At 39.2% G+C, this 27,173-nt stretch overlaps 3 protein-coding genes across 14 annotated transcripts in view; 2 read left to right on the top strand and 1 right to left on the bottom strand.

Annotated features, from left to right (window-relative positions):
• Positions 1–5: 5 nt before the first annotated feature.
• LOC143020610 (uncharacterized) lies at positions 6–5,581 on the top strand. 2 transcript variants are annotated; one of them, XM_076177049.1, is made up of 3 exons: positions 6–280; positions 478–945; positions 3,388–5,581. In XM_076177049.1, exon 3 carries the CDS (start codon positions 3,509–3,511, stop codon positions 4,238–4,240), a length of 732 nt encoding a protein of 243 aa, XP_076033164.1. In that variant the 5' UTR covers positions 6–280; positions 478–945; positions 3,388–3,508; the 3' UTR covers positions 4,241–5,581. The 2 variants fall into 2 exon arrangements, with proteins under 2 accessions (XP_076033164.1, XP_076033163.1); XM_076177048.1 differs by having other exon boundaries at positions 6–945.
• Positions 5,582–5,666: 85 nt separating this feature from the next.
• Positions 5,667–9,586, top strand: LOC143020837 (uncharacterized). Its single transcript, XM_076177668.1, has 2 exons — positions 5,667–7,882; positions 8,073–9,586. Exons 1-2 carry the CDS (start codon positions 6,630–6,632, stop codon positions 8,155–8,157), a joined length of 1,338 nt encoding a protein of 445 aa, XP_076033783.1. The 5' UTR covers positions 5,667–6,629; the 3' UTR covers positions 8,158–9,586.
• Positions 9,587–10,283: 697 nt separating this feature from the next.
• Positions 10,284–27,173, bottom strand: part of Nup54 (nuclear pore complex protein Nup54) — a 56,318-nt gene continuing 39,428 nt past the window's right edge. For all 11 annotated transcript variants that reach the window (XM_076177659.1, XM_076177663.1, XM_076177660.1 and 8 more), the window contains 11 exons: positions 24,510–24,594; positions 20,663–20,760; positions 20,404–20,559; positions 19,894–20,044; positions 18,672–18,805; positions 17,972–18,045; positions 16,723–16,804; positions 15,076–15,181; positions 13,829–13,979; positions 10,968–11,087; positions 10,284–10,675 (listed from right to left, as the gene is read on the bottom strand). In XM_076177659.1, coding sequence (XP_076033774.1) covers positions 10,469–10,675; positions 10,968–11,087; positions 13,829–13,979; positions 15,076–15,181; positions 16,723–16,804; positions 17,972–18,045; positions 18,672–18,805; positions 19,894–20,044; positions 20,404–20,559; positions 20,663–20,760; positions 24,510–24,594 — 1,364 coding nt within the window. In that variant the 3' untranslated portion in view covers positions 10,284–10,468. The remainder of the gene's footprint in view (positions 10,676–10,967; positions 11,088–13,828; positions 13,980–15,075; positions 15,182–16,722; positions 16,805–17,971; positions 18,046–18,671; positions 18,806–19,893; positions 20,045–20,403; positions 20,560–20,662; positions 20,761–24,509; positions 24,595–27,173) is intronic.

The following is a 27,173-nucleotide window of genomic DNA, read 5'->3' as shown; positions in this document are numbered from 1 at the left end:
GACAATGCATTGGGCTGCCAAGGATCATGGCCGCTGCTTGTCTGAGATGCGTACACTTCTACCTGGCATTCTGGCAGCCCACCAGCCAAAGCTCCTCCTTCTCCGAGAGACATGACTACCTCTCCCGACGCAGTTCACTTCGAGAGTGAGGAAGAAGACGCTGCAGACGACGCTTGGGTCAATTTTGGCGCCAAACGTGTCTGTCGTCTGCCTACGCGACTCAGTAAACAGAGACGACATTGGCAGTTACGTTATTTGAACTCGAGGTTTTGTCTCCGTGGTAAGGACATTGACTTTAAATTTAAGTTCTGTATTGGACAAAAAGATTAATGCAAGAAATGATACTGACAATGTCACGCTAGTTTCAAGAGACAGTTGTACTAATGATAAAAGCAAAATCATATTGAATGGGAAACAAATTCAGGCGTGTATTTGTCAGAAGACAGAAATTAGAATAATATTTCTCAATGTTTTCAGTGAATTTTGGTCTATGACACCATACGTAAAACAAAGAAAAAATGTATGTGAGTATAAACGATGCTTTCAAGAACATGTTTCAATAACACAGGAACTGGCCACTGTACGACAGTTTCTTTGTGACGGCAACAAAGACCTTCACCGTTTTCTATTTAAAAACACTTCCAAGCAGATCAACCATGGCAATGACATTGTGACCATCTGTATTCATTTTTGACAGCTCTCATGATGATAGACTTGAATGTCATTGAAATGAGACATTCTGCATCCTCGAGGATTTGAGTGGTTGTTTATGAACGACGCTGATTGTCGATAATTGAGGAAATATGTGAAATACTTAGGACATTTAAAGCGAGTAACTTCAATGCCACTGCTGAGCATCTCAGGCGATATGACGTCACGTCTGCTACCGCCCTCAACCGATAGCGTCACTCCTTTGCCAATGTGAATCTTATCACATAAATCCAGGTAAGCATAAATGTTAACATGTACAGTTTATAGCGGTAGGTAGTCACCAATGAACAAATAAAATATAAAGTAAATCTCGTCTATGGTGTTGATTTTGTCGCAAACATTTAAGATAAAACTCAATTTATCGAATTAGAAATATAGGTAGTACTGTCGAAAGGGAATTTGGTTATAAAATATCTCTGGCTAGTTTGAATTTATCAGCATTTCTTAAAGTCTGGCAGCGTTGTCCAGGATGATTCATATTGCCACTTGGGGCTGCAAATTGCAACATGAATCAGTGTTGTCGCTTGCAAGGTACAGAGAAAAACAAAGGTGATATTCGTTCAATTGTATTTTAGGATCTCACGCTGTCGCCAGACGATTTTATTCATCTGAAGAAGGGAAAGGGGAGAATAGACGACGCACTTTATACATTATATTCTACCTAACGCAATACCATTTAATTAAAGTTACTTCTGGTCAATAAAACAGCTTGGCGACGGTTGGGATAAACAGTAAATCATAAAACGCGACGAAAGTATTGAGATCAGATGGGGCCGAAATGTGGCCAAGGTAGACCCAACGGGGGAGGAAGGGAGGGAGTGGAGGGGAGGAGGGGGGCAATAACTTGCCCAAGGCAGCGAAGGGCGACTTGTGCTTGACGAGCAAATATGTCTGATATATATGTGTATATATATATATATATATATATATATATATATATATATATATATATATATATATATATATATATATACACATATACACATACGCACACGCCTTCCTCAGCGATTTTCAAATCCAAATATAATTCTGGTCATCATGCAGGTTGAGCACTTCATCTTAGTTGTGAAATCACTTGTCACCAAAGCCATATGTGATCTCTAAGAGAAAGAGGGAGGGAGGGAGGGGAGAGGGGAGAAAGAGATAGAGATAGATAGAGAGGCTAGGTAGGTATTTATTGAGTTTACTCCCCAAGGTCATTATATACATACATACATGCACACACACACACACACACACACACACACACACACACACACATATATATATATATAAATATATACATATATATATATATATACATATATATATATATATACATACATTTAAATATACAATATATATATACATATATATATATATATATATATATATATATATATACATTCATACATATATATACATACATACATATATATATATACATACATATATATATATATATATATATATATATATATATATACATGCACACACACATATACCGGTATATACAAACATTCATACATGCATGCGTACAAATACATAAATACATATACATACATAAATACGTACACACATGCATATACGCATATATACATGGATACGTATACTAAAAGTCCATTTCTCCCTTATAAAGGGAGGGGTAGCCTACTCCCCCCACACCCATCTGTTGCCCTCTCCATTTTAGCTCCTAGAGGACGATGGGCCATCCCAAGGTCTAAATATACAGGTCAGACCGTTTACATTCTTCTGCGCAACTTCTGACGTCATTTGGCTGAGTCCGTTTTCTCTTTCTGAAAAACTGAAGAAAACTGTGAAACGCCAAGGAAGACAGGAACTATAATATTTTATATATATATATTATATATTCATATATATAGACAGGAACTATAATATTTTATATATATTTATATATATATATTCTATATAATATTTGTCAGAATATAACTAATTGCGTGGAGCGGTGCGAGCGAAGGCAACGTCATTTTCGTACGACGGACCAGCTTCAACTGACAGCTTATAGGACCCGCTAACCCCACTTTGAACAGCCAGGTGACGTTCACGGGCCCGCTGCGCCAACTCCCTCGAAATTCGGTCGGAAGTGGTTAGACCTTATATTCTTAGATCTTGGGCCATCCCTCCCTCCAGCCACACTACTCGGAGTCAGAAGCAGTGCAGTAAGGCACAGCAAGAGCCTCCAAAGCAGGAGAGAGAGTGAGAGAGAGACAGAGAGAGAGAGAAGGAGAGAGATAGGGGGGGGAGAGAACTGAAGATTGTTTATCCCCACCGATTCATTCACGTTGCGACCCTTCCCAACCTTGTCCATTCAAGAATTTACGGGATGAGATGTATTCTTTATGGAATTTGAGTTACGTATCTAGAATATTTCTAAATAATCACCTACTTTGATTTACTGGAACGTTCTGTATTTATTATTATTTTTGTGTTATTTATTTGTGTTGCATTTCTAAATAGTTTTGAAATTACTTCTTCTCCATTTTTTGATTTGATTATTTGTCTATTATTTGTTTATTCATTTATCTAATCTATTCTTTTTTATTTATTCATTTATTTTGCATTTCTAAATATTTTTCTAATTACTCCTCTATGTTTTTATTTACCTATTTATGGATCTATTATTTATTTATCCAGTCTATTCTTATTTATTTAATTATTCATTTGTTCATTTTGCAGGTGCGTCTTCTGACTTCCAGCAAATGGCTGAGAAAAACGCGAAAAAGATAAATTTTTACAAGTTCTAGTTCCATGTCAGAAGTTTTCGTCTTCCCACCGGGAAAACTTTAACGCCTCTACCATGTCTCGAACCGAACGCTGCTGCGAATGTCTGAACACAACCCTGAGGAACGAATCCGAGGGTCTTCCGTGCTACTGGTGCGCCTTGAGGTTCGAAAACGAATCCAAAAGAAGTTCGGTTCTCTCTGGTGATCGTTCAGAGGCCATTGACTCGAAATGGAAGTTGACGAACGTTATTGAGAACGACGAAGTTAGGGTGAAGATCCATCCGTGTAGGTTGTCTCCGGAGGAGGAAGAGGAGAGGGAGGAAGAGGAGAGGGAAGAGGAGAGGGAGGAAGAGGAAGAGGAAGAGGAAGAGGAGGAGGAGGAAGAAGAGGAAGAGTCTGCTGCCCAAGGGATCTGGGCACTGAACAGGACGATCCTAAAAAGGGACATAGATCCTCCGCTTCTGGAGGATTCTTGCAAAACGACCACTCCAGGGATCTGTGACTATATGGACACCTTCCCCCACCTTCCCTCGGCAGTCCTGGGACTGGAGGACGCCCTGCCTTGTTACGACTGCGTGGCGGAAGATCTCCCTGAATGTGTCCACAACGCGCGTTCTTCGGGAGGTCTGACGGCCTCAGTTCGAGGCCTGAACGTCGTCTTCGTGGAAGGTCAGATGCTATGCAGATACCGGAAGGAGAATTGGACGCCAAGAAACAAGACGTTTTGTGTTAAAGTGTCCGCTTTCGTTCTGATGGTGGCCATCATAGGCTTGACCGTCGTTTTTGCCCTCTATTTGAACGGATGAAGAAAATAATAATAATAATGATAATAATAATAATAAAGTGTACAAACAGACTTCCTGTGCGAAGTGGTAGTGTACATCACAGTTGTACATTTTGTCGTTATAGCCGAAAGTACGTACTGTATGTACACAAATACTCAGAGAGAAATAATAATAATAAAAAAGTGTACAAGCAGACTTCCTGTGCGAAGTGGTAGCGTACATCACAGTTGTACATTTTGTTGTTATAGCCGAAAGTACGTACTGTATGTACACAAGTAATCAAATCTTCCAAGTGCCCGCCCTTTATACCGGACCTGGCCCCGCATATACCGACATAGCCAGTTATATCCGACGAAATTCGTTATAACGAGGTTCGGTACATCGAGGGTGCACTGTATTTCCACACATGTGTGTTGTGTTTAGAAAACGTGCGCGAGTTCAGTCTTATTGGGCCATCGCAGGACCGGACTATCCCATGAGGGGGAAATACAGCCTCTGTTGTGATTCAAAATGTGGTCAGAAAAAGGTATCACCGGTGCGATCACGCTGAGTGCCAACAACGAAACGTGGCACTGGTCAACAGCACCTCTAAGGTTGTCAGGGCTGGGGGAAGGCATGAAATGGCGTCGAACTCTGACCTTAATCTTCCTACGCTGGTTTGCTACTTGGGAAAGGAAAGCGGAAGGTAGGAAATTGAAGAAAAAGAAGACAAAGAAGAAGAAAAAGACTGAAAACAATCTCCACTCAAAACTGAAACTCACGTAGCTCTGGGCCCTAAGGGCGTCCCTCAAGTGACTCGTGACGTCAGGAGCCCTATACAGGGAATTCTGGTATGCAGGCTGGCGAGTGGCGAGCAGCAAGGCCAAACTTAGACTTTCTCAAAACACAAATGTCTGGACATCCTATCTTATTTATTCATATGTTATTAATTTAGCTATTATTATTGATGTTTTTTATTAATAATTATTATTATTTACATGTTTGTTTATTATTTATAATCGTTATTTTATTTGCTTATTTATTTTATATTATTTTTTCCGCATCCGACCTAGTTATGGACCAAAAGGTCTCCTGTCGGCATGCTCCTTTGTAATACACACACACACATATATATATATACACACACACACACACACACATTTTATTCACAGACTCAAATCGCCTTGGATGCAATCACCCTATAGTATCCTGTGGACGTTGGCGGTTGTCTCGGGGCCTTGGGAGGACGTGGAGTGTAACGGAGTCTTTCATCATATGTGATATGATTTTTACTGTCATTGTTTGCGACAGGTTACAGTGAGTATGCGAACACTGTGTAACGCGGCTTGATTATGTTTCCCTATATTTGTTCTCAAATATATATATATATATATATATATATATATATATATATATATATATATATAATATATATATATATAATTAACCAGAAAATATATATAAAGTGTACCACGGGAAGAATAATCAAATGGGTTTAGTTGTACATTTGTAAATGTACAAAATAGTGGTACAAAAGTCAAAGCGTACATTTATTTGTACACGCATTTGTTCTTGTTTTTTGTGAATATCTATGCAATAGAGGCGTGAATCTTTGTCCTTTTTATATATGTACAGCTACGATTAAACATTCTTTACGTAATCTTGTTTAATTTACACAACTCGGGACAAGCGGGAATAAAATAATAATAAATATAATAATAATAATAATAATAGTAATAATAATAATAAAGTAAAATCGTAAGTTGATAGAGCGGAGTCAATAACCCGGGGACAACGGTAAAGAGAAGATACATTTAAATTCTTAAACAAATGCCTCGAATACAACCGATGCTTATGACACTAAATACTATTAATTGTCATCATCTCTGGATGGCTATATAATTACAAAATTCATTCAATTCTGTTCCCATCTCGCATCCCTCCCGCCACCGAATCCGTTAACATAATACCGTTACTTCCACCGAACCGTTTCGATGAGTCGAGTGAGTAAATCGCCAGCGTCATTCGAGCTCCGTGGATCGACACAAACTTACAACGGCAGTAAAATTGTCGTGTTGGGGGATATAAGTTATCTAAGACTTGTAATATTTGGACGATTGTTAAACACCAGTGAAAATATCAGCATAACGGGAAGAATACAAAGATTAATATTTAAATCTGGAAATGTTACAAAAAATATTATGTACGTTGTGGTGGTGTGGTGATATCCAATGCAAGTGCCTTAAAGTCGTTTGTGATAAACTAAAGAATTCAATCGCAACGGTGCTATAATCTACAAACTTTGCTTTAGTCATCGCTAAACAATTCTATGTTCCCGTTTTTGTGAGAGGTAATCATTCGAGTAGTTTGAAATTTGTGTAACGATTTATCTGTTTGGATCATTCGAGTTGTGTTTGAAATTTGTGTAACGATGAATATCCATCATCTTCAAAAGACATTTCTGCAAGTGAGCTCAACAACATTTCTGTTGCTACATGCTCTTGAGAGCACTGCATTAATGCAAACGTGGTCATCATTATTTCTAGTGTTTTCGTGGGAGTTTCCAGATAACACTGCCCTTGCAGTTGCTGCCAAGCTCACCGGCCTGGGAATATCCCATCGTAGTCTCTCACCAGAAATTTTGCCTGTCATCATGACGTCCAATGAACGAACTGTACTGGGGTCGGACCTGCCTGAGGGTCATGGTATGCATTCGAACATAAATAAAAAATTACCAAAACAGTCCATATCAAACAACCCCGTTGAACGCGCTTTGTATCCAAATACAATGTCATCGATGAAGATTTCTTTTAACGGAGAGATGAAAAATCCCCATAGCAGCCCTAAGCTAATTGAAAATCACAATATCAAGAAAAGATCTTCAAAATCAAAACCAAAACCCTGCAAACCTTCTTTCTCCTATTTCGGATTCATGAATATGTTGTTGATTACTCTGAACACTATAATCAACGTTATAAATAACGTTAATGATAACAATAACAATAATGATAACAACAATAACAACAACAACAATAATAACAACAATGTGAACGGTCCTCAAATGGGTATGAGGACTATACGAAGCTTGAAGAGTGAATTCCCGCCAAGCGACATCTTGGAGGGAAACGTACCTAATTTCAAGAACGACGATCATCTTGTTGATAGCAAATCCCTTTTTATCCACGCCACTCCAGGAGAAGGGGACAGAGAAATAGAAAAATCCATGAGAGAAGAGGGGACTGGATTTCTTAACAAAGTTTATACTTTTAACAGAACTGCGGGTATGGAAATGTTTGAATGTGTTTGTCCCAATGAAAGATTGCAAGAACAAAATTCTAATGATCATGAAGAACCAGATACACCTTTATGGAACAATATTCAACAGGCCGGCGACCAAGCTCCCCAGAACGAAGTAGATGTCTTCGAAGCTCTTCGTCAAAATCCATGGGACCTTATAGCTATACTCGACGCCAACAACGACAAGATTAGGACGATGAGCTTGGACGAAGAAAACGGAGACGATATTGCGGTGGGGAAAGTCGAGCAATGGCGGTTCAAGAGGATAACGTGGAACGTCCTTGTCAACTGGTTCAAGGGTGTTGTTACAGTGTATCCTGGTTGTTTGTCCCAACTAGCCTGTCTCATCACACACACTATTCACTACTACGTTTCCTCGACAAACATGTAAGTGTATTAGGGAAATGATGGGCATACATATATATATATATAGTATATATATATATCAAATGTAGCAATTGAAATCTGTATTTCCAACTGCATTACACTACTGAAGACTATTCTTGTAAATGTTCCCCAAGCCTACCATAGTATTGACAACAGCCGGAACCATTTAATGCATGTTTTATCTTTCCAGAACTGTTGTGGACAGGTCGTGCCAGACGTTTGAATCTGAATGCCCCATTCTCAAGTCACCAGCCACTTACCAGCCTTTTAGGTGAACGTCCTGTTATACCAAATGCGCTCAACATGTATCCAAGTAAACACAACTTTAGACGTCTGTTCATGCTGTGCGTACAATATCCAGACTTAATCTAAAGAGGAAGAAAGAAAAGAAAAGAATGAAAAATATAAGCAAAAATAAATAAATAAAAGAAGAAAAAAATCTAAATATTTTTAAACATTCCATGCTGTGCGTACAATGCCTGGACTATAGAGGAAGAAAGAAAAGAGAAGAATAAAAAATATAATAAAACAAATAAAAATGAAAGAATAAAAGAAAGGGAAAAATCCTTGTATTTTTTAAACATTCCATTTCAAACAAATTTAGTTTTCATTGACGCCACAAACACATTCTCAATTTCTCATGCAGTCGTCTATTTGTTCTTCCCCCAGATACTTGGTTTCTCATGACAGTATTTGTTACTGGACATTCATGAGTTTCCTAAATAATAATAATACAAATATGCATATACCAAAACTCCCTTTCCCCTTTATAATGGAGGGTAGCCAGTCAAAAACCCATCCATCACTCAATTTATTTTCTCTTCTGCATGACTGATGGGCTATCCCTGTCTCCCCACCCACTGCCTAGGCCAGAAGCAATGCAGCAAGGCACAGCACCTCTATAGCAGGACCTATAAAGTGAAGCTGGTTTACCCCAACTGGTTGTATTACATGGTGACCCTTTGTGCGTCGTTACTTGTGGCGAAGGTCAAGAGGATGGCGGTTCGAACCCTGCCAACGGCGAAGTTGAACCAAGGGCATTATGGTTTATTAAATTCCACGCTACAAAGTCCTCTGTGAGGGGCACCATCCTAGCCTTCCGATAGGAGGGAGTTTGTGACATTAATCCATATCATCATCTTTTTCTGCAGGGGATGGAGAGGGTAGGGTTGTCAATTAAATGAAGTCGCCTTGCTGTGGATGTGCTGTGTCTTGCTGCATTGCTTCTAACCCAGGGCAGTGGGCAAGATGCAGGGATGAACTATCATCCAAGAGGTGCCAAGATGAGAGGGTGGAGTGTGATAGGGATGGAATGAGTGGGAGTGTTTTTTATGCCTTTGTTTTTTGGCTACCTCCCTTATAAGGGGGAAAAATGTCTTTGGTATATGTATGTACTTTGTACAATTTTTTTTTTCTTCTAGGTAGTCTTCTGAATACACAGATTGTTTTTGGTATCTGCTCCTTGACAATTACTGTGGTAGTTTTACGGTACACTTCTCGTTCCCTCACACCGTGCTAAACTAACCAACGACAAATCCCTTATGCTAAAGAAATGGTCAATATACAAAGTACAGTGAGACCTCTCATTAATGGATGTTAATTAGCTGTGTTTGTAGTGTTTTCGGTGCTGTTGTTTAGTGCGTGCAATCACTATGCCACCCAAAAACCACTCCTAAACACCGAAAACACAGCTAATTAATGTCTGTTAATGAGAGGTCTCACTATATTAAAACAGCAGCTAACCAAATCAAAACACTCCAGCATGAAATTCAAACATAATATACTACAGCAAAATGTAAGGTTATATTCAAGAACTTGTATAAACAAAGTACAAAAATTGATCAAGATTTATTATAAAAACACATTTCAGTATTGACGGAGTTGGTACAGTATCACTGGTGCTATTAGTAACAAAAATGGAGGAGGCATAAAATCAAAATTCCGTTTTGTAAACATGTCCAGAGGTAAATTCGCCACTTAACTGTATCAAATTTTTAGGATGCTCACTGGCCAAATAGGTTAGAGTGTCGCTACTTGTGGCAGAGGTTGTGGTGGTGGCAGTTCAAATCTTGCCACAAGCGAGTTGGACCAAGGGCATGGCTCATTAAACTCCATGCTACAAAGTCCTCTGTAAGGGGCACCTTCCTAACTTCATGATGAGGAGTTTGTGACATTAAACTGAATCAATCAATTAATCAATCAACTGTATCAAATTTTGACCAACTGTCCAGATTAAAATTATGCACCACATGTACCAATTTGTGTTCATGAAAAATATATATCAATATAAACATGCATATATGTGTCTATCAGCATGTTACATATTAATATACACTTATGATGGAGCATGAGTCAAGCATATTTTTTCTTGTAATATTTTTTCTTTTTTTTTCACCATATATTTCTCTCATAATATTTCTCTTACTTTTCACTATCCACTTTTCTCAAATATTTTTTCTACTTTTCTTCTTTTGACAATATATTCTATTTCTTGTTTCTCATTTTCTGTTGAATCTTCCAATTCATAAACGTCACTTAACATCCTACATAAACCTATGTTATGCTTTAGTGGCAGAAGCTGCAGATCTATTTCTTGAGTTCATCTTGAAGATTGTTGATTGTGGCCATGTCTTGCTTCACAATATTGACAATTTCTTTGATGGCATTCGTCTGCCAGGAGAGGAACTGCTGCAAGTCCTTTTCAACGGCATTGTCCAAGCCATACCTTTCACCTCGTCCCTGTGCATTGCCGGGCTGCACAGATATCTGCGACAAAAGTTCATTGAGACGGCCCTGAAAAAATATATATATACATCATACATACATATACCAAGGGCTTTTTCCCCCTTACAAGTGAGGTGGCCAAAGTCAGAAAGTTTAATTCCATTTATCCCCATCTCTCCCTCCCTCCCTCTTATCTTGGTTCCTCCAAAAAAATATCAATACAGCAAAAATTATGTTCAAATACAACTGTACCAATGACATACATTCTATCACACACACACACACACACACAAATAATTTACCAGTTTTACTGTATCCTTTCCTTTCTACACACAACTTGAACAATAATGAAAGAACTTACTTTGAACTGAGTTGGTGTTGCCAGCTGAGTCTGCAAAGCTTCCAGATGTACGCGCAGCTGTTCCTCACCGCGTTCAATTGGTACACCTTTCTTGCGCTCAACTTCTTGCCGTACCAAAAGCTGCAAAATGGTGGAGGTGGGAAAGATATATTTTCACTTCTGAATACTATATATCTATCTTCTGCTAGGAAGTACATTTACCACTTCCCTTTAAAGAATTCCAATGCAAAGCAAGTAATTTGTCTAACTCGTTTATTTAAAAATTAAGGGCCAAGGATTTCTGTCTTCCATGCCATGGTGGGAGGTAGGTACAAATGTGTTAATTACAAAATTATATTTACAAAATCTCTCTGAAATGTGGTGGTAGCTGTAACAATGCCTAAATTCCAAAGCTTACCATTACATCAACATTAATGCCCCTTTCAATGCACTTCTTTTTCAGTTTCAGCTCTTTATAATCTTTTAGTCATTGGTCTCACTGAACAAGTGTATAACTATTCAAAAGAGTGTTTAAATGCAAAGGTTCCCTTGATCTCTTGTGCAAAGTTTTTGAGTCTACTTTGGGTGTTGTTGTTGTAGTCGTTGTTGTCATTCCCTAGACTGTCTGTCTGAGCAGTCCCATCTCCCCAAGGAATGCCACGGCCAAAACGGGGTTTTCCCACAAATCCTTTATGGAGTGTATGTTGTGTTGTTTGTGTGCGTGATTGTGTATAATGCAGTCTTCCATTATGTGTTGAATAGTATGGGGTGAAGTGTTACATCCTGGGCATTTGTCCACAGTGCAGTCATCCTGATGCAACAGCATCTTTGTTGTGGGGCCACCCCTGAACCCGAAGAGTTGGGGGCCACACTGCAGCAAAGATCCCCGGCCACTGCCTCTACTATGCAGGTGGCACCTATCCCCAGGAAGGGTTTCGGTTGCCTGGGTGAGTACCACCTCGGGCATTCCCTTGCATGGCGACTAAATGGAATGGCTCTTGCTGGCTACCTGGTGGCTGCAAGTCTTCTACACCGGAGATCAGGGGATGCCTTGACCAAATAAATGGGGCAGAGTGAACACGAACAAAAGTCGAGTGATGAGGTGTACTAGGAATTATGATGGTGACCCGAGGAATCCGAGGATGAAGGACACGAGGCTAAAGAAAGTGGAGAGTTATTTGAAGTTATATGGATGTTGTTGTGATGCATGAGGTGGAATGAATGGCGGATGAGGGGTGAGGGAGTATGTATGAGAAATAAATTGATGCAGCCTGAAGGGATTTCTCCCTGTCTTCTCCTTTTCTGCATGAGGGGGAGATGGAGATGGAGAGGTTGCCGATTGAACGAAGCGGCCTTGCTGTGGATGTGCTGTGTCTTGCGACACTGCTTCTGACCCAGGGCAGTGGACAAGATGCAGGGATGACCCATAATCCAGGAGGTGCCAAGATGAGAGGGAGGGTAGAGGGTGGAGGGGAGTGGAGTGTATTGGGGATGGAATGGGTGGGAATGGTTTCTATGCCTTTGTTTTCTGTCTATCTCCCATGTAAAGGTGAAAAAGCCTTTGGTATATAATTCTGCCATAGTGCCACCATATATACATATACCAAAGGCTCAGATGAGAGGAAGGGTGGGAGGGGTGTGGAGTGTATTTAGGGATGAAATGGGTGGGAGAGTTTTTATGCCTTTCCCTTTTTGGCTACCTCCCTTGGAAGGGGGAAAAAGCCTTGGTATATGTATGTATGTACTATGGCAGAATTCAAAATGGCAGTGCCATGGATGGATGTACTATCACTGGCATTATACACAATCTTATAGCATGCCTGTGGTTGATGTGATGGAATTTGTATTGAAGAATATGGCATGACTGGTCAGCCTCTTCTAAAGGAGAAAAGGTCATTGGGATAGACATACATATCAACATTAACAAAAAGGAATGCGTTTGCAACAATAACTTCGAAGATATAGACAGACAATTCCCTGTTCCTTAAACAAACTTCTATCCAATGAAAAACAAGACCTTATGTGTCTTTTGAAACTGTTGTGGTAAAAGACATTATTACAGTAGAAAGTTGGCAAATGCTTTACATACATACATACATATACCAACTTTTTCACCTTTACTTCAAACCACTCACTCTCTCCATTTCTAATCCTGACACAAGCTCTACTACTCTCATAAAAACTCTTGATAGCTCCCAAAAGCTTTCCTCCTATCCTATAAATCTGCATAACTTCCAGATCCATAAAAGCCCAAAAAACATCCTTCCCCTTTCCTATAGCTTTCTCACATATCTGTCTTACCACAAAGATCTGATCTACACAACCTCTACCTGTCCTAAATCCACACTGTTCCTCACCAATTACTCCTTTTGTTCCTCTCCTAATCCTCTCAATTAAGATCCTCCCATAAGCCTTCCCTACTACACTTAACAGGCTAATCCCTCTGAAACTACTACATTCACACTTGTCCCCTTTTCCCTTGTAAAGAGGAACTATACAGGCACTTCTCCAGTCCTCCGGTACTCTACCCTCTCTCCAGCAAACATTAAATAACCTCACCAACCAGAAGAAAGAAAAAATTTTGTGGTAAAAGACATTATTACAGTAGAAAGTTGGCAAATGCTTTACAGAAGAAGAAAAAAAAATGTGGTAAAAGACATCATTACAGTAGAAAGTTGGCAAATACTTTACAAAAAAAAAAAAAAAAAAAATTGTGGTAAAAGACATTACAGTAGAAAGTTGGCAAATGCTTTACAGAAGAAGAAAAAAAAAAAGTGGTAAAAGACATCATTACAGTAGAAAGTTGGCAAATACTTTACAGAAGAAAGAAAGAAAGAGAGAGAGAGAGAGAGAGAGAGAGAGGAGGGGGGGGAAATTGTTACCTTAAGCACTCTGTGTGCAAGCTGCAACTGTCTTCGTTTGTATTCCTCAATATTTGACTTCAGAGTTGCCTGCTTTTGTTGTAAGCTTGTAATGTCTACTGCTATAGAGTCGAGATTTGTTTGTAGCTTCCCAACTTGCTCCTCTTGTTCCCTGTTCAAAGCAGAACATCAAATCAATCAAATGTTGTGGTTGTTGTTGTTGTTTCCAAGACTGTCTGGCCAAGCAGTTCCTGGTTCTCTCTCCTACAGGTTGAATGCTATTCTATATAACAATCTGAGCAATGTTCTGGTCTTGGGAGAGAATGATATTTCTAAAACTATCTTTCAATACCTTCATGGATTCAGTTATAGCACCTCAATCAAGCCATTTCTAATAAGGAAAAAAAAAAAAAAAAAAAAAAAAAAAAAAAAAAAAAAAAAAAAAAAAAAAAAAAAAAAAAAAAAAAAAAAAAAAAAAAAAAAAAAAAAAAAAAAAAAAAAAAAAAAAAAAAAAAAAATCAAGTATTTCAAGAAGTCACATGACTTGTATGAATGTTTATGTGAAAAGAATTTCTACTCATGGTCTTTTGAGCTCTTTAATTTTTTTTTTTTTTTCCTATACCCTCATTTAATGCCCCTCTCATCTTTTCCTCTCATTTCTACACATCATTTAGATCGTGAAAGTTTTTATATAATATTTTGGGCAGGAAGACCCTCCTTCAGAGACACTACAGAAGACTGTAGTGGATTTAAATTGGACAAATTTAGATTTAAGAAGGAAATAGGCAAGAACTGGTTTACTAATACAGTCATTAATGAATGGAATAGACTTAGTAACCATGTAGTGAGCACTGAAGCTAGCATTTGTCTTAAGAAACAGTTAGACCACTTTATGGATGGGGAGGATAAGTGGTAATGCACATGGAACAACCTAGTGTAGGTCTTATGGTCTCTTGCAGTCTCCTTCATTCTTATGAGCTTATATACACAGTTCAACACTCCACCGCAACTTACTTAAACCTTGATTCAAGTTCTTGAAAACCGATTACATGAAACTGCCTAGTGTAGGCCTTATGGTCTCTTGCAGTCTCCTTTATTCTTATGTTCTTATTTACACGGTTCAACACCCCACCGCAACTTACTTAAACCTTGATTTGAGTTCCTGAAAACTGATTACATGCAACTGCCTAGTGTAGGCCTTATGGTCTCACAGTCTCTTTTATTCTTATGTTCTTATATACACAGTTCAACACCCCACCGCAACTTACTTAAACCTTGATTCGAGTTCTTGAAATCCGATAACTGGCACGGGATAAAACTTCTTTGGATCTGGATTGTCTCTTTTGCCTTGTTCCCACAAGATTGGATCTATCCCTGTAACAAAAAAATGGAAGGAGAGATGATAAAAGGAAATGCAAACTAAAAATATGTTAATATCAAAGGCCTTTTGCTGCCCTCACCAAGGTGAATGGGCAGGGTAAAGAGAGAGGAGAGAGAGCACATTGCAAATAAAGATCACCGCATACATTGGGATGATGCTGAAATAATTTTTAAGTCAAAATGTAGTTTCAGAAGGAAAATAATCGAGTCTTCCCTGATTAAATATTTCCATAATTTGAATATTTCAAATGGTCAATGGTCACCTGACTGCATTACCACCTCAGCTGTCAATCGACTACTACCTTATTTACTCCAAGTGGACAAAAACTCACAAGACCCGCAGAGCGTCGGTCACACAACCTGAGCTTTCCCTTTGTTCCTACTTCTCACCTCACATTTTTGTATATATGTATGTCTTCTATGTACTCATTCTGCTGATGAGGATCACAGTTAGTGATCGAAATATACAGAACTTTCGACGTTAGTGTCTTCTTTCAGATGGTGGGACAAAATTAATTTTACTAATGATTTACGACATTACTGTGATATGTATATATATATATATATATATATATATATATATATATATATATATATATACATATATACATATATATATATATATATATGTGCGGTCGTCTGGATGCAGATTTCCGAGTAGGATACTGAAGTCCATGGTGTTTTCCTCTAGACGTCTTTCGGCTCTAATTAGCCATCTTCAGGAGGTGTTGTCTGGTATACAACAGCAACCTGAAACGTCGTTACCAACGAGAAGACAGAGGATGCACCCCGCGCGCTGATTGGCGGGCGGACGTTTGGGCACTCCGCTCTCCGCCGATATATACCGCCACACGATCAAACCGCGTCATTCTCTGTCAACAATTCAACCAGACAACACCTCCTGAAGATGGCTAATTAGAGCCGAAAGACGTCTAGAGGAAAACACCATGGACTTCAGTATCCTACTCGGAAATCTGCATCCAGACGACCGCACATTAGTGCGTAACATAGAAAAGATATTCTATAAACAGAATAATGCTATCTCAGCTGTTGACTTTAACAACGCATGCATTATTAACGGCCTACTTCCAAAATATATATATATATACACACACACACATACATATACCAACGGCTTTTTCACCCTTACAAGGGAGGTAGCCAAAGTCAAAGGCGTAAATCCACTCCCAGCCATTTCATCCCCACGTACTCCACTCCCTCATTTCTTGGCTCCTCCTAGATGACGAGTCATTCCTGTATCTTGCCCACTGCCCTGGGTCAGAAGCAATGTGGCAAAACACAGCACATATAAGCACGGCCTCTTCATTTAATCATATATATATATATACATACACACACACACATACATATCAGTGTCTTAGCTTACATACATACATATACCAAGGCTTTTCCCCCTTACTAGGGAGGTAGCCAAAAAAGGAAAAGGCATAAAATCATTCCCACCCATTCCATCCCCGAAAACACTCCACACTCTTAGCTTACACCGTTCTTAAAGACAATTAAGTCACACTTACCAGCCGGTGTCGAGTCTAGGTACTCTTTCAATTGTCCTTCAGTTGGAGGCAACACTGGTATCATATCTTCAACACAAAGACCCTGACAAAAACAAAATAAAAATTCACTTCCTGCAACACATACAGACATAACGTGTATAGAATTAATCTTTCTTCATTCATTCTTTCCATGTATCCAAACCATCCCAATACTGTTTCATCAACCCTACCTCCCAACTCCTTTTCCACCTCCGCTCTCCGCCTCACCTCCTCGTTTCTCACTCTTTCCAGCCTAGTAACCTCTACCATACTTCTCTGGCATTTCATCTCAAACACATTTAAACTCTCCCTCTCTTATGTTCCATGTTTCTGCCCCATACAGTGCTGTCAGCACAATCACCCCTACATACAATCTCCTCTTAGCATCCATTCCCTAAATGTCTATTTCTCATTACACTTTTTAATCCCCCCCAAGGCATTTACTTGTCATATGTCTTCAAAATGTCATTTGCTACACTTTTGGGACATTTGACAGTCTCAGCAATGACTTTAATTGAGAGTTTGTCTTGGTGATGCAATTTCACAATTAGTTCTCGCACAGATTTTAAGAAAAAAACTTGATGCTGAAAGATGCAAAGAATGGGTCACTATGAGCATAGCTCCCTTCCTGTGTAATACAACTAGGTAAAGTAGTATTTTGAGGCATGTTCACTGTAGAAGGGCTGGGGCTGTACTGTAGTTATGTTCCCATAATGTGAATAAAGTAAATTGTTATATAGATGATAGGCAATCAAGTGAATTAACACAAGTAAATTAAAGTGTCTAGATCATTTTGGACACATAATTTTTAAAATTGAATTGTAAATATACTAATAACTTTCGGTGTATGTTTTCCTATTCCTTCAAATTTTACCTAGAAGTAACCGATTCTTTGTAGGTTACCATGTTCCAATTTTTTAAATCTGGTCTTCAATCGCAAGGACGGTATTAGTAACTTCACTCCAAAATTACAGGTGTCCAGAACATTTTGGATGATACTGTACATTGATAATACTGAAGTGGGTTGCGGGTTAGGGGGTTGTTACTTGCGGCGAAGGTCGAGGGGATGGCAGTTTGAACCCTGCCATTGGCGAGGTTGAACCAAGGGCATGGCTCATTAAATTCCACGCTACAAAGTCCTCTGTAAGGGGCAACATCCTAGCCTCCCAATAGGGGAGGAGTTTGTGATGTTAAACCATATCCTCATCAGACAAAAACTGGGTAGACTTACCATGAGCAGTTGTTTGTTTTGAGGAGAAGAAAGAAAACTAAACACATCAGTTGCAAGGGCCTTCTTGGTTTCACCTGCGAAGTACAAAAAACGAAACTAAAAACTCCAAAATATAATGACAATTGAGGAAAATTGATTAGAAATAACAAATCATCCTTGAAAGTAAAAAACTAGAGAATGTCAGCAGAATATCTGCCAAAAACTGGCAAACTTGTTCACCCCTTTTCTTGTTTAAAGCAGTTTATGTCAACCTCATGGAGGTGAATGAGAAGGAAGAGGAGTAGTGAAGGAGGAGGAGGAGGAGGAGGAAGAGGAGGAGGAGGAGGAAGAGGAGATGTGCTTCTGACCCAGGGCAGTGGACAAGATAAGAGGGAGGGAAGAGGGTGGAGGTGATTGGAGTATGTGTGGGATGGAATGGGTGGGAGTGGTTTTTGTCTTTGTTTTTTGGCTACCTCCCTTACAAGGGGGAAAAAGCCTTTGGTATATGTTATATGTTTTTTGGCTACCTCCCTTATAAGAAAAAAAAGACTTTGGTATTCTTTTTGGCTACCCCCCATGTAAAGGGGAAAAAGCCTTTGGTATATGTATATGTATGTATGTCTTAACCATGTAGATTTGAATTTTGTGGGCGTAACTATGGTACCCCTGTAAGTGGCACCAGTTTCACATATAATTCATTGGGATTTCCGAGTCTACTTACCGTTGGCGTTCTTCTGCGCAACGTATATCAAGAAGCTCGTCTTGCTTGGTCCCCCTGGCCGAAGTTTTAGCATAGTGACTTCTGCGCCATTGAACGTCTTCACTAATGTGTCCTTTATTTGAGTTTTGTTGGCTCTGATTAAATTTGTTAAAAAAAAAAAAAAAAAAGTTACTTATGTTATCTTAAAACTCAACACTAATCAAATAACATAAAAAAAATTGGCAATATCTGTGATGCTCCTATTAATATTAGTGTTACAGAAATTATTAATATTTTTACTATCTTATGATAGCTCAGATGAGAGGGAGGGTGGGAGGGAAATTATTAATATTTTTACTATCTTATGATAGCTCAGATGAGAGGGAGGGTGGGAGGGGTGTGGAGTGTATTTAGGGATGAAATGGGTGGGAGTGTTTTTATGCCTTTCCCTTTTTGGCTACCTCCCTTGGAAGGGGGAAAAAGCCTTGGTATATGTATGTATGTACTATCTTATGAGAGGGAATAACTAATTTGATGCAGCCTGAAGGGATTTCTCCCAGTTTTATCTTTATCTGTATGAGGGAATGGAGAGGGGGGAGGGGGGAGGGGTCACTGATTAAATTAAGCAGCCTTGCTATGGATGTGCTGTGTCTTGCTGCATTGCTTCTGATCAAGGGTGGTGGGTGAGATACAGGGATGACCTGTCATCCAGGAGGAGCCAAGATAAAAGAAAGGAGGGAGTTGAATGGGAGTGGAATATGTGGGGATGGAATGGATGGGAGTGGATTTTATGCCATTGTTTTTTGGCTACCTCCTTTGCAAGGGGGAAAAGCTGTTGGTATATGTATGTATATGTAGTGTTGCTCAGATAATATTCATAGCATAGTACATACATATACATATACCAATTCTTCTTCCCCCTTACCAGGGAGGTAGCCAAAAAGAAAAAGGCATAAAATCATTCCCCCCAACTCCATCCCTGAACACACTCCACACCCCTCCACCCTCCCTCCTATTTGAGCACCTCCTGAATGACGGGTCATCCCTGCACCTTGTCCACTGCCCTGGGTCATAGCATAGTAGGAGTAACAAATTATGTCTTATTTGCATTATTGCCGAGTGAAAATTTCTTTTCTTAGGTCAAGGCTGCCCTTGTCACTACCGTGCTCCCTATGACAAGAGCAATAAATATATAAATACAATAAAGATCACAATTAACTAAAAATTTATGTGCTATACTTACTCCACTTCCGATAATTTTTTTCCAATAGTCAAATCCACTAGTCCATCTTCATTTTTGCATTTGGAAATTGGTGCATACCTGATAGCCTTAAATCGGCAATACAGGTTGTCTGGGGTGAATTCCACTGGAAGTGTGTTCTGTGCATAGTACCCTGAAAAGAAGCAATATTTACAAGATATTACAGAGCACCTGTAGCATTTTATATACATACATACATATACCAAAGGTTTTTTTCCCCTTACAAGGGAGGTAGCCAAAAAACAAAGACATAAAAACCACTCATTCCATCCCCAACATACTCCACTCCCATCCACCCCATTCCCTCCTTCTTATCTTGGGTCCTCCTGGATGACAGGTCATCCCTGCACCTTGCCCACTGCCTTGGGTCAGAAGCAGTGTCACAAGACACAGCACATCCACAGCAAGGCCGCTTCATTAAATCAGCGACCTCCCCTCTCCATCCCCTCATGCAGAAAAGGAGTATTCGTAAGTACGTAGTGAAATACAAACCTTTGCCCGCTCCCCAGAATGCTTGTAACTGGTTCCATTTCTTCAAGACTTCATCTCGCTCATCATGGAAATACGTTGGAGCACAAATGGCCATGTGTAGGGGAAGCATTGGATCTTGCTGTTGTTGTTGCTGCTGCTGCTGTTGCTGCTGTGGATCTATTGAGAATGGACGGAGTAATCAGAACATACGAGAAATACAAAATTGTTCTTTGTGTGACAAGTCCTTACACGTGACGGTACTAAGGAACCCTATACTTACTGAAGAAGCTTCCCTGGTTGGTGCCGGGAAATGTAGTGCTTGTGCCAGTAAGGCAAGTAGTCTTAGGGGCGTTGAAAAAGGATACACCTCCGAAGCCACTAAAAGAAGTAGAAAATAAATAAACAAATAAATAAATAGACAATGACTTGGTTTAACATTGCTAACTCCCCTTATCAGGAGGCTAGGATGGTGCCCCTTACAGCAGACTTTGTGGCTTGGAATTTAATGAACCATGCCCTTGGTCCAACTCGCTGGTGGCAGGGTTTGAATTATGTCACCTTGATCTCCGCCACAAGTAGTGATGCTCTAACTCGCTCAACCAAGGAGCATCCCAAGGAAGGAAGGAAGGAAGGAGAGAGAGAGAGAGAGAGAGAAAAAAAAAAATTATATATACAGGTAAACGTCGACTTACGATGGCCGGAAAGAGAGAACGATCGATATAAGCGGTGACTATAGGTAAAAAGGATAAAAATAATTAAATAAACTACTGTACATGTTTAATAGGCTATATTCAGTATCTCTGGTGGTTAATATATATATATATATATATGCACGAGGTCCATTCAAAAAATATCTGACCTTGGTCCATAAAGAAAAGATTTGTGTACATTTCAAAACTTTTATTCATTCACCTTCAAAGTACTCCCCTTGGGAGTGCACACACTTCTCCCAGCGGTGCTGCCACTGCTGGCAACATCTCTGGAATGCCGAAATTGGAATGTTGTAGAACTCTGCCATCGTTTTTCTCATAATTTCCTCTCTAGACTCAAAGCGCTTCCCTTTAAGGGTTGTTTTCAGTTTAGGGAAGAGCCAGAAGTCACAAGGAGCCATGTCTGGAGAGTAGGGAGGGTGCCGAACAAGTGGAGTATTGTTTTTGGCCAGGTAAGCTCGGATCAGGTGGGCAGAATGAGCAGGTGCATTGTCATAGTTGTGCGCAGCCCACATTTGTGGTCGTTTTCGTCGCACAGCATCGCGAAGGTGTCGCATAACTTCCAGATAATACTCCTTATTAATTGTTTGTCCTGCTGGTGCATATTCATGATGCACAATACCACTGGAGTCAAAAAAACATGTCAACATTACCTTGACGTTGCTCCGAACCTGTCGTGCTTTTTTTGGTCTTGATGTCTGATGCTTCCATTGTGATGACTGAAATTTTGTTTCCGGGTCATATCCATACACCCATGTCTCATCAGTGATGATGGTTTTCATGAAGTCAGAATCACTGTTAGCACAGTCAAGCAGGTCTTGTGCAATTTCCAGGCGGAGTTGTTTCTGTTGTTCCACCAGCAACCTTGGAACAAATTTTGCAGACACTCGTCGCATGGCCAAATCTTCGGTTAAAATTGTATGAATTGATCCTGTGCTTATTCCTACTTCTCCGACAATCTCGTTGATGGTTATATGACGGTCGTCCTCCACTATTCGACGAACATTCACAATGAATTTTTCGTTTCTGCTGGTGGATGGCTTGCCAGACCGTGGCTTGCTCTCAACTGAGGTTTGTCCTTGCTTGAAGCGGTTATACCACTCCTTTATCTGTGTTATTCCCATGGCTTCATCGCCAAAGGCTTGCTGAATATTCTGGATAGTTTGCACTTGCGTATCACCAAGCTTGTGGCATAACTTAATGCAATAGCGCTGCGCTCCGACATGTTGCGTAAGGACGATAATCCGACAAGTATGTACTGGATGACTGCACTCTAGCCTTAACAGGTGGGAACTGGCGTGCACTACAGCTTTTAAAATTTCCATCCATGCACAGTAAGGGTGCCATCAACTGCCACAAAAATGGATTCCTGAATGGTAAATTATTTTTCCTTTTATGGACCAAGGTCGGATACTTTTTTTTTTTAATGGACCTCGTATATATATATGTATATATATATATATATATATATTAAGATAAATAACACTCATAACTATACTTCCTCCATTCATGCACCATACCAAAGGGTTTTTATATAAGAAGACTTGATATTCATGATCAATCAATCAATCCATTTCCCCTGGTGTCTTTTACAGAAGACCTGTGGTATCTTGGAAACTGGCAACAGCCTCTGTGATATACAAGATTTCTTAGATATTCATCTCCATGACAACCTATCTTCTAAAATTTCCCACATCCTCAAACCCAGTGGTTCTTAGCCTTTTTCAGTCCCCTTAGTACCCCTTGATTATCTCAGAAAATCTTCTCGTACCCCCATCCAATATCAATACAATGCAAACATACGGAAAGGATTAGTAATAAAAACCTTGCTGAGAAATTATTAGATATATTCCATTACTGAATAATGGTACTTTTTCATTTCAAATTAGAAATGTCAAATAGTGGGATACAGTGAATGCACATTATGCTTTCTCATGGTAAATATACTGTACCACAATGGAAATAAGCTTACATGCTTTTTGTGTTATCTTCGGCATTTGTAATTGTTATTTCGAACTATGCGCTCTTTTATCTGCACTTCATGTATATTAATCTAATGCCAAATAAAATTACTTAATTACTTCCTTGCACTGGCTATCATGTCTTGTACTCCCAGGATTAAGTTTCATACCCCTTGGGGGTACCTGAGGTACCAAAGGTTAAGAACCACTGGTCTACATTTGGATATATAGCCCAAGGGGCTAAAACTAGCCTTAAGAGCTCAACTGAGTATGATGATGATGATATGGTTTAACATCACAAACTCCTCCAATCGTAAGGCTAGGACAGTGCCCCTCACAGAGGACTTTGGAGCGTGGAATTTAACCCCTTCACTCCGGGCCAAAATCTCGCGGGCAGCATTAGCTGCCAGACGTGCGATGTTGCGTCATAATACTCGCATTATAAAAAATAAAGTCACTGCTGTATTGCTCGTTCTCTCTTTCACCCGTGAATTTTCATAACCATAGAAAATATGATAAAGCCAGTTTACAGAGTATGGGGGTCACGCAGGTACAACTACAATAAATATAATCAAGACGCTGACATCGGCATCCTCGTGTACCCACTTGCTCCTCATGACGCCTACGTAGGCGTCACCGTATGGAAGGGGTTAATGAACCATGTCCTTGGTTCAACATTGCTGGTGGCAGGACTCGAACCGCCATCCCCTCGACCTTCGCTGCAAGTAACGAAACCCTAACCCGCTCAGCCAGCGAGGTTCCCAACTGTGTAAACTCCATCTTTTCTCATTTATCATTAGTTACATGTCAATTTATCATTATTTACTATTTACCTGTTTGTTTATTATTTAACTATACCTATGCATTTATTTATGTATTTTATTGTTATTTACATTGTTATAGTTTTTATTTATTATTTTATTATTAATATGATTTTTTTTTTCACATCCGACCTCGATATGGATCAAAAGGTCTCCTGTCGGCATGCTCCGCCTTTGTAATCCTTTGTAAAACACACAGCTGAATGAAACACATTAAAAATTCAACAACAAAACAAGTTAAAATTTCTACATACCCAAATCTATTTTACAGAGAATTTTAGGACCCGTGTATGACAACCAAAGGCAATAATGGAGAATAAGACATAACTGGGAAATTTGAGAACAAGCAAAACAACCCCATATAAAAAATGTAATAAGATTAAAAAGACTGAAATAGGCAGGACATGTTACAAGGATGCAAGAAGATAGATGGCCAAAGAAAGTGCTCAATAGTGGAGTGCATGGAAGACAACCACTTGGATGACCTAGAAAAGACTGGAGAAGATGTGCAGATATGCAGAATAGAACCAAGAGAAAGGAAGGAGGTGGCACAGGACAGAAAGACATGGGAAATGCTTCAAAAGCGGTTATAGATCACCAAGTGGCCTGAAGACCAGAGGAGTAAGAGTACATACCCAAATCCTGTGCTGGTTGTGGCTGGCTTATTGCTAAAGAAGCCGGTGCATCCTGTGGTTCCATTGGGGTTTCCGAAGTTAAAACCTAAATGAAGAACATGACTATGAGTATGCAAACAAACTGATAGAGAAAACAAGTACAGAAAACCTGGACCTATCTATACCCTAGAACTAATGCGAAACTTTGTCATGTAATGTATTTATTTTTGTATAAAGTTTAATGAAGAGTTTTGAGGCATTTTAGCAAATATATCTGCTGCAAGAAATTCCTACTTATGAAGAACAAATACAACACATAGGAACAAATACAAATTACACATACTGAAATTATATGTTTGATTTAAAATGGGTTAAATAAAAATTAATCTTATTCTGATTACACACTTTTTTTTTTTAACTGCCTATTAACATGGGTTAAACTAAACTCATTAACAAATATGACAATTCAGAGAGAACAATTAACTACAATATCTTCATGTTCGTGTACTTGTACTTGAGTAACCCCACCTCACTGGACTTTCCTAAATGTGTATCTGTTGTCTCTAAGTCATTCTTCCAATAATGACGTGGTTCTACGATTATTACCAGGCATTGTAAGGCTGCAAAATCAGAGTTGGTGAAGCTTTGGGCAATTATAATTATTATTACCATCCTATCCAGGAGGTGCCAAGATGGGAGGGAGGGAGGGAGGAGGGTGGAGGGGAGTGGAATATATAGAAAATGGAATGGGTGGGAGTAGTTTCTATACCTTTTTCTTTTTGGCTACCCCCTGTGTAGGGGGGAAAAGCCTTTGGTATATGTATGTATGTACCATCCTATCTACATACTTGTTGGACCATGGACACATCACATGACCCCAATGCATCCTCTTATTCATCTCAATCAATTCAACTTTTTCAGTGCTCTCACATATATATATATATATATATATATATATATACATACATATATATACAGTATATAATTACTACCTTAAAACAGATCTCTCCCTCTTCTGTATCTGAAACATGCTCCAAAAAGCTCCTGTCAATCCTATCATATGCATTCTCTAAGTCCATGAAAGCCCAAGAACCATCCTTATCTCTTCTTGAGTAGTGAATACCTTTGTGTATGATACATCCTATCTCTTATCTACTGTCCACCATAAATGAATCTCCTGAATGCAGCTGCTCTAGTTTAGGCTTCTTCTTTGTCTCTTTTAATGTCTCCTCCCTCTGACAATCCATCTGACATAAATTTCTGTAACTTGGACTCCACATGATAAACACCTAAGCAAGATGTTGTAATGACTCATTTATTTTGTATTATTTGTTTATTTTTGTTGTCATTTGTCTGTTTGTTTATTATCATTTGCTTGGTTCTCGTTTATTATTAGTTACATGTCAATTTGTTATTTGCTATTTGCCTGTTTGTTTGTTGTTTAACTATACCTATGCATTTATGTATTTTATTATTTACATTATAGTTTTTATTTATTCATTTATTTGTTTATCATTATGATTTTTTTTTTTTGCATCCGACCTAGATACCAAAAGGTCTCCTGTTGGCATGTTCCGCCTTTGTAATCCTTTGACCAATATTGAATTGCTCCAAAATCTTTTTATTTTTGCTTCTCTCTGTTCACTTCACCATTTTTAGTTTTAGTTTTTCACACATGGCAAGGTTACTTTTGCTCTCCCTTCAGCATTTAAATAAAGTGTGGGAGTCACTGTTGCAGCAATAGATGGCACTTTACAGCTGAAAATTTAAGGAATAACTGTCAGTACCAACCACTGGTAGATGGAAAATGGTGGGTTGGATCGGGAAAGCACCGATTTAATGCTCTCCTCTTTCTCCTCTATTTCTAGCTGCTTAGCATAACTCAGACCAATGGATTTTAGAATTACCCACATTTAGACTACTGGCCTTTTACTGTATCCTATACAACCAATACAACCACGTGGCATGGAGCACACGCTGTTGCCCACATGGCTAGACCTGACGCTCCTATGACAGTGCAACCCTGCTTGACCCGACCTAACCTAATCCAGTGTAATTATATAATTATGCACCACGGGTGATTACCCACGTTGTATATATATCAGTTCCTGGCTGTATGTACAGTCAGTTCAGTTTTACCTTACAAATAGAGGAGATGAACTCACAAAACCACTTTCTCTTCTTACAGTAGTATTGCTTCAACCCAAATCCCTTATTATTACCCCACTCACACAAAACCAAATCCAGCTTTGTATGGAAATGGAGTAAACTATATTACACAGAAATGGTAAGCCTTACTGTATTCTTTTCATTAGAAATAAACTATAATAGTGTGATATGCTGTAATGTTTATATATTTGATTTTTTTAAATTATTATTATTATTTTCTATGGTATAATGTCACACACTCCCCCCTATCGGAAGGCTAGAACAGTGCCCCTCACAGAGGACTTTGTAGCGTGGAATTTGATGAACCATGCCCTTGGCTCAACTTTGCTGGTGGGAGGATTCGAACCGCCCTCACCTCGACCTTCGCCGCAAGTGTTAAGTGGTGTTACTTCTGTGTACTTAGTTTTGGTAGCCATTTTTCAATAGGCATTGCTGTCAAGTGTATTTTAGCGGCCACAGACATACGTGCTACTTTTTCTGTAGTAATATATATTCAGTTTGAATTAATGTTGTAAT

Source organism: Oratosquilla oratoria, chromosome 40 (genome assembly GCF_046742065.1).
Source record: "Oratosquilla oratoria isolate Oo_2021 chromosome 40, ASM4674206v1, whole genome shotgun sequence".
In the NCBI taxonomy this organism is placed as follows: domain Eukaryota; kingdom Metazoa; phylum Arthropoda; class Malacostraca; order Stomatopoda; family Squillidae; genus Oratosquilla; species Oratosquilla oratoria.
Note: the sequence above shows the minus strand (reverse complement) of the source record. Positions and strands in the feature narration are given on the sequence as shown.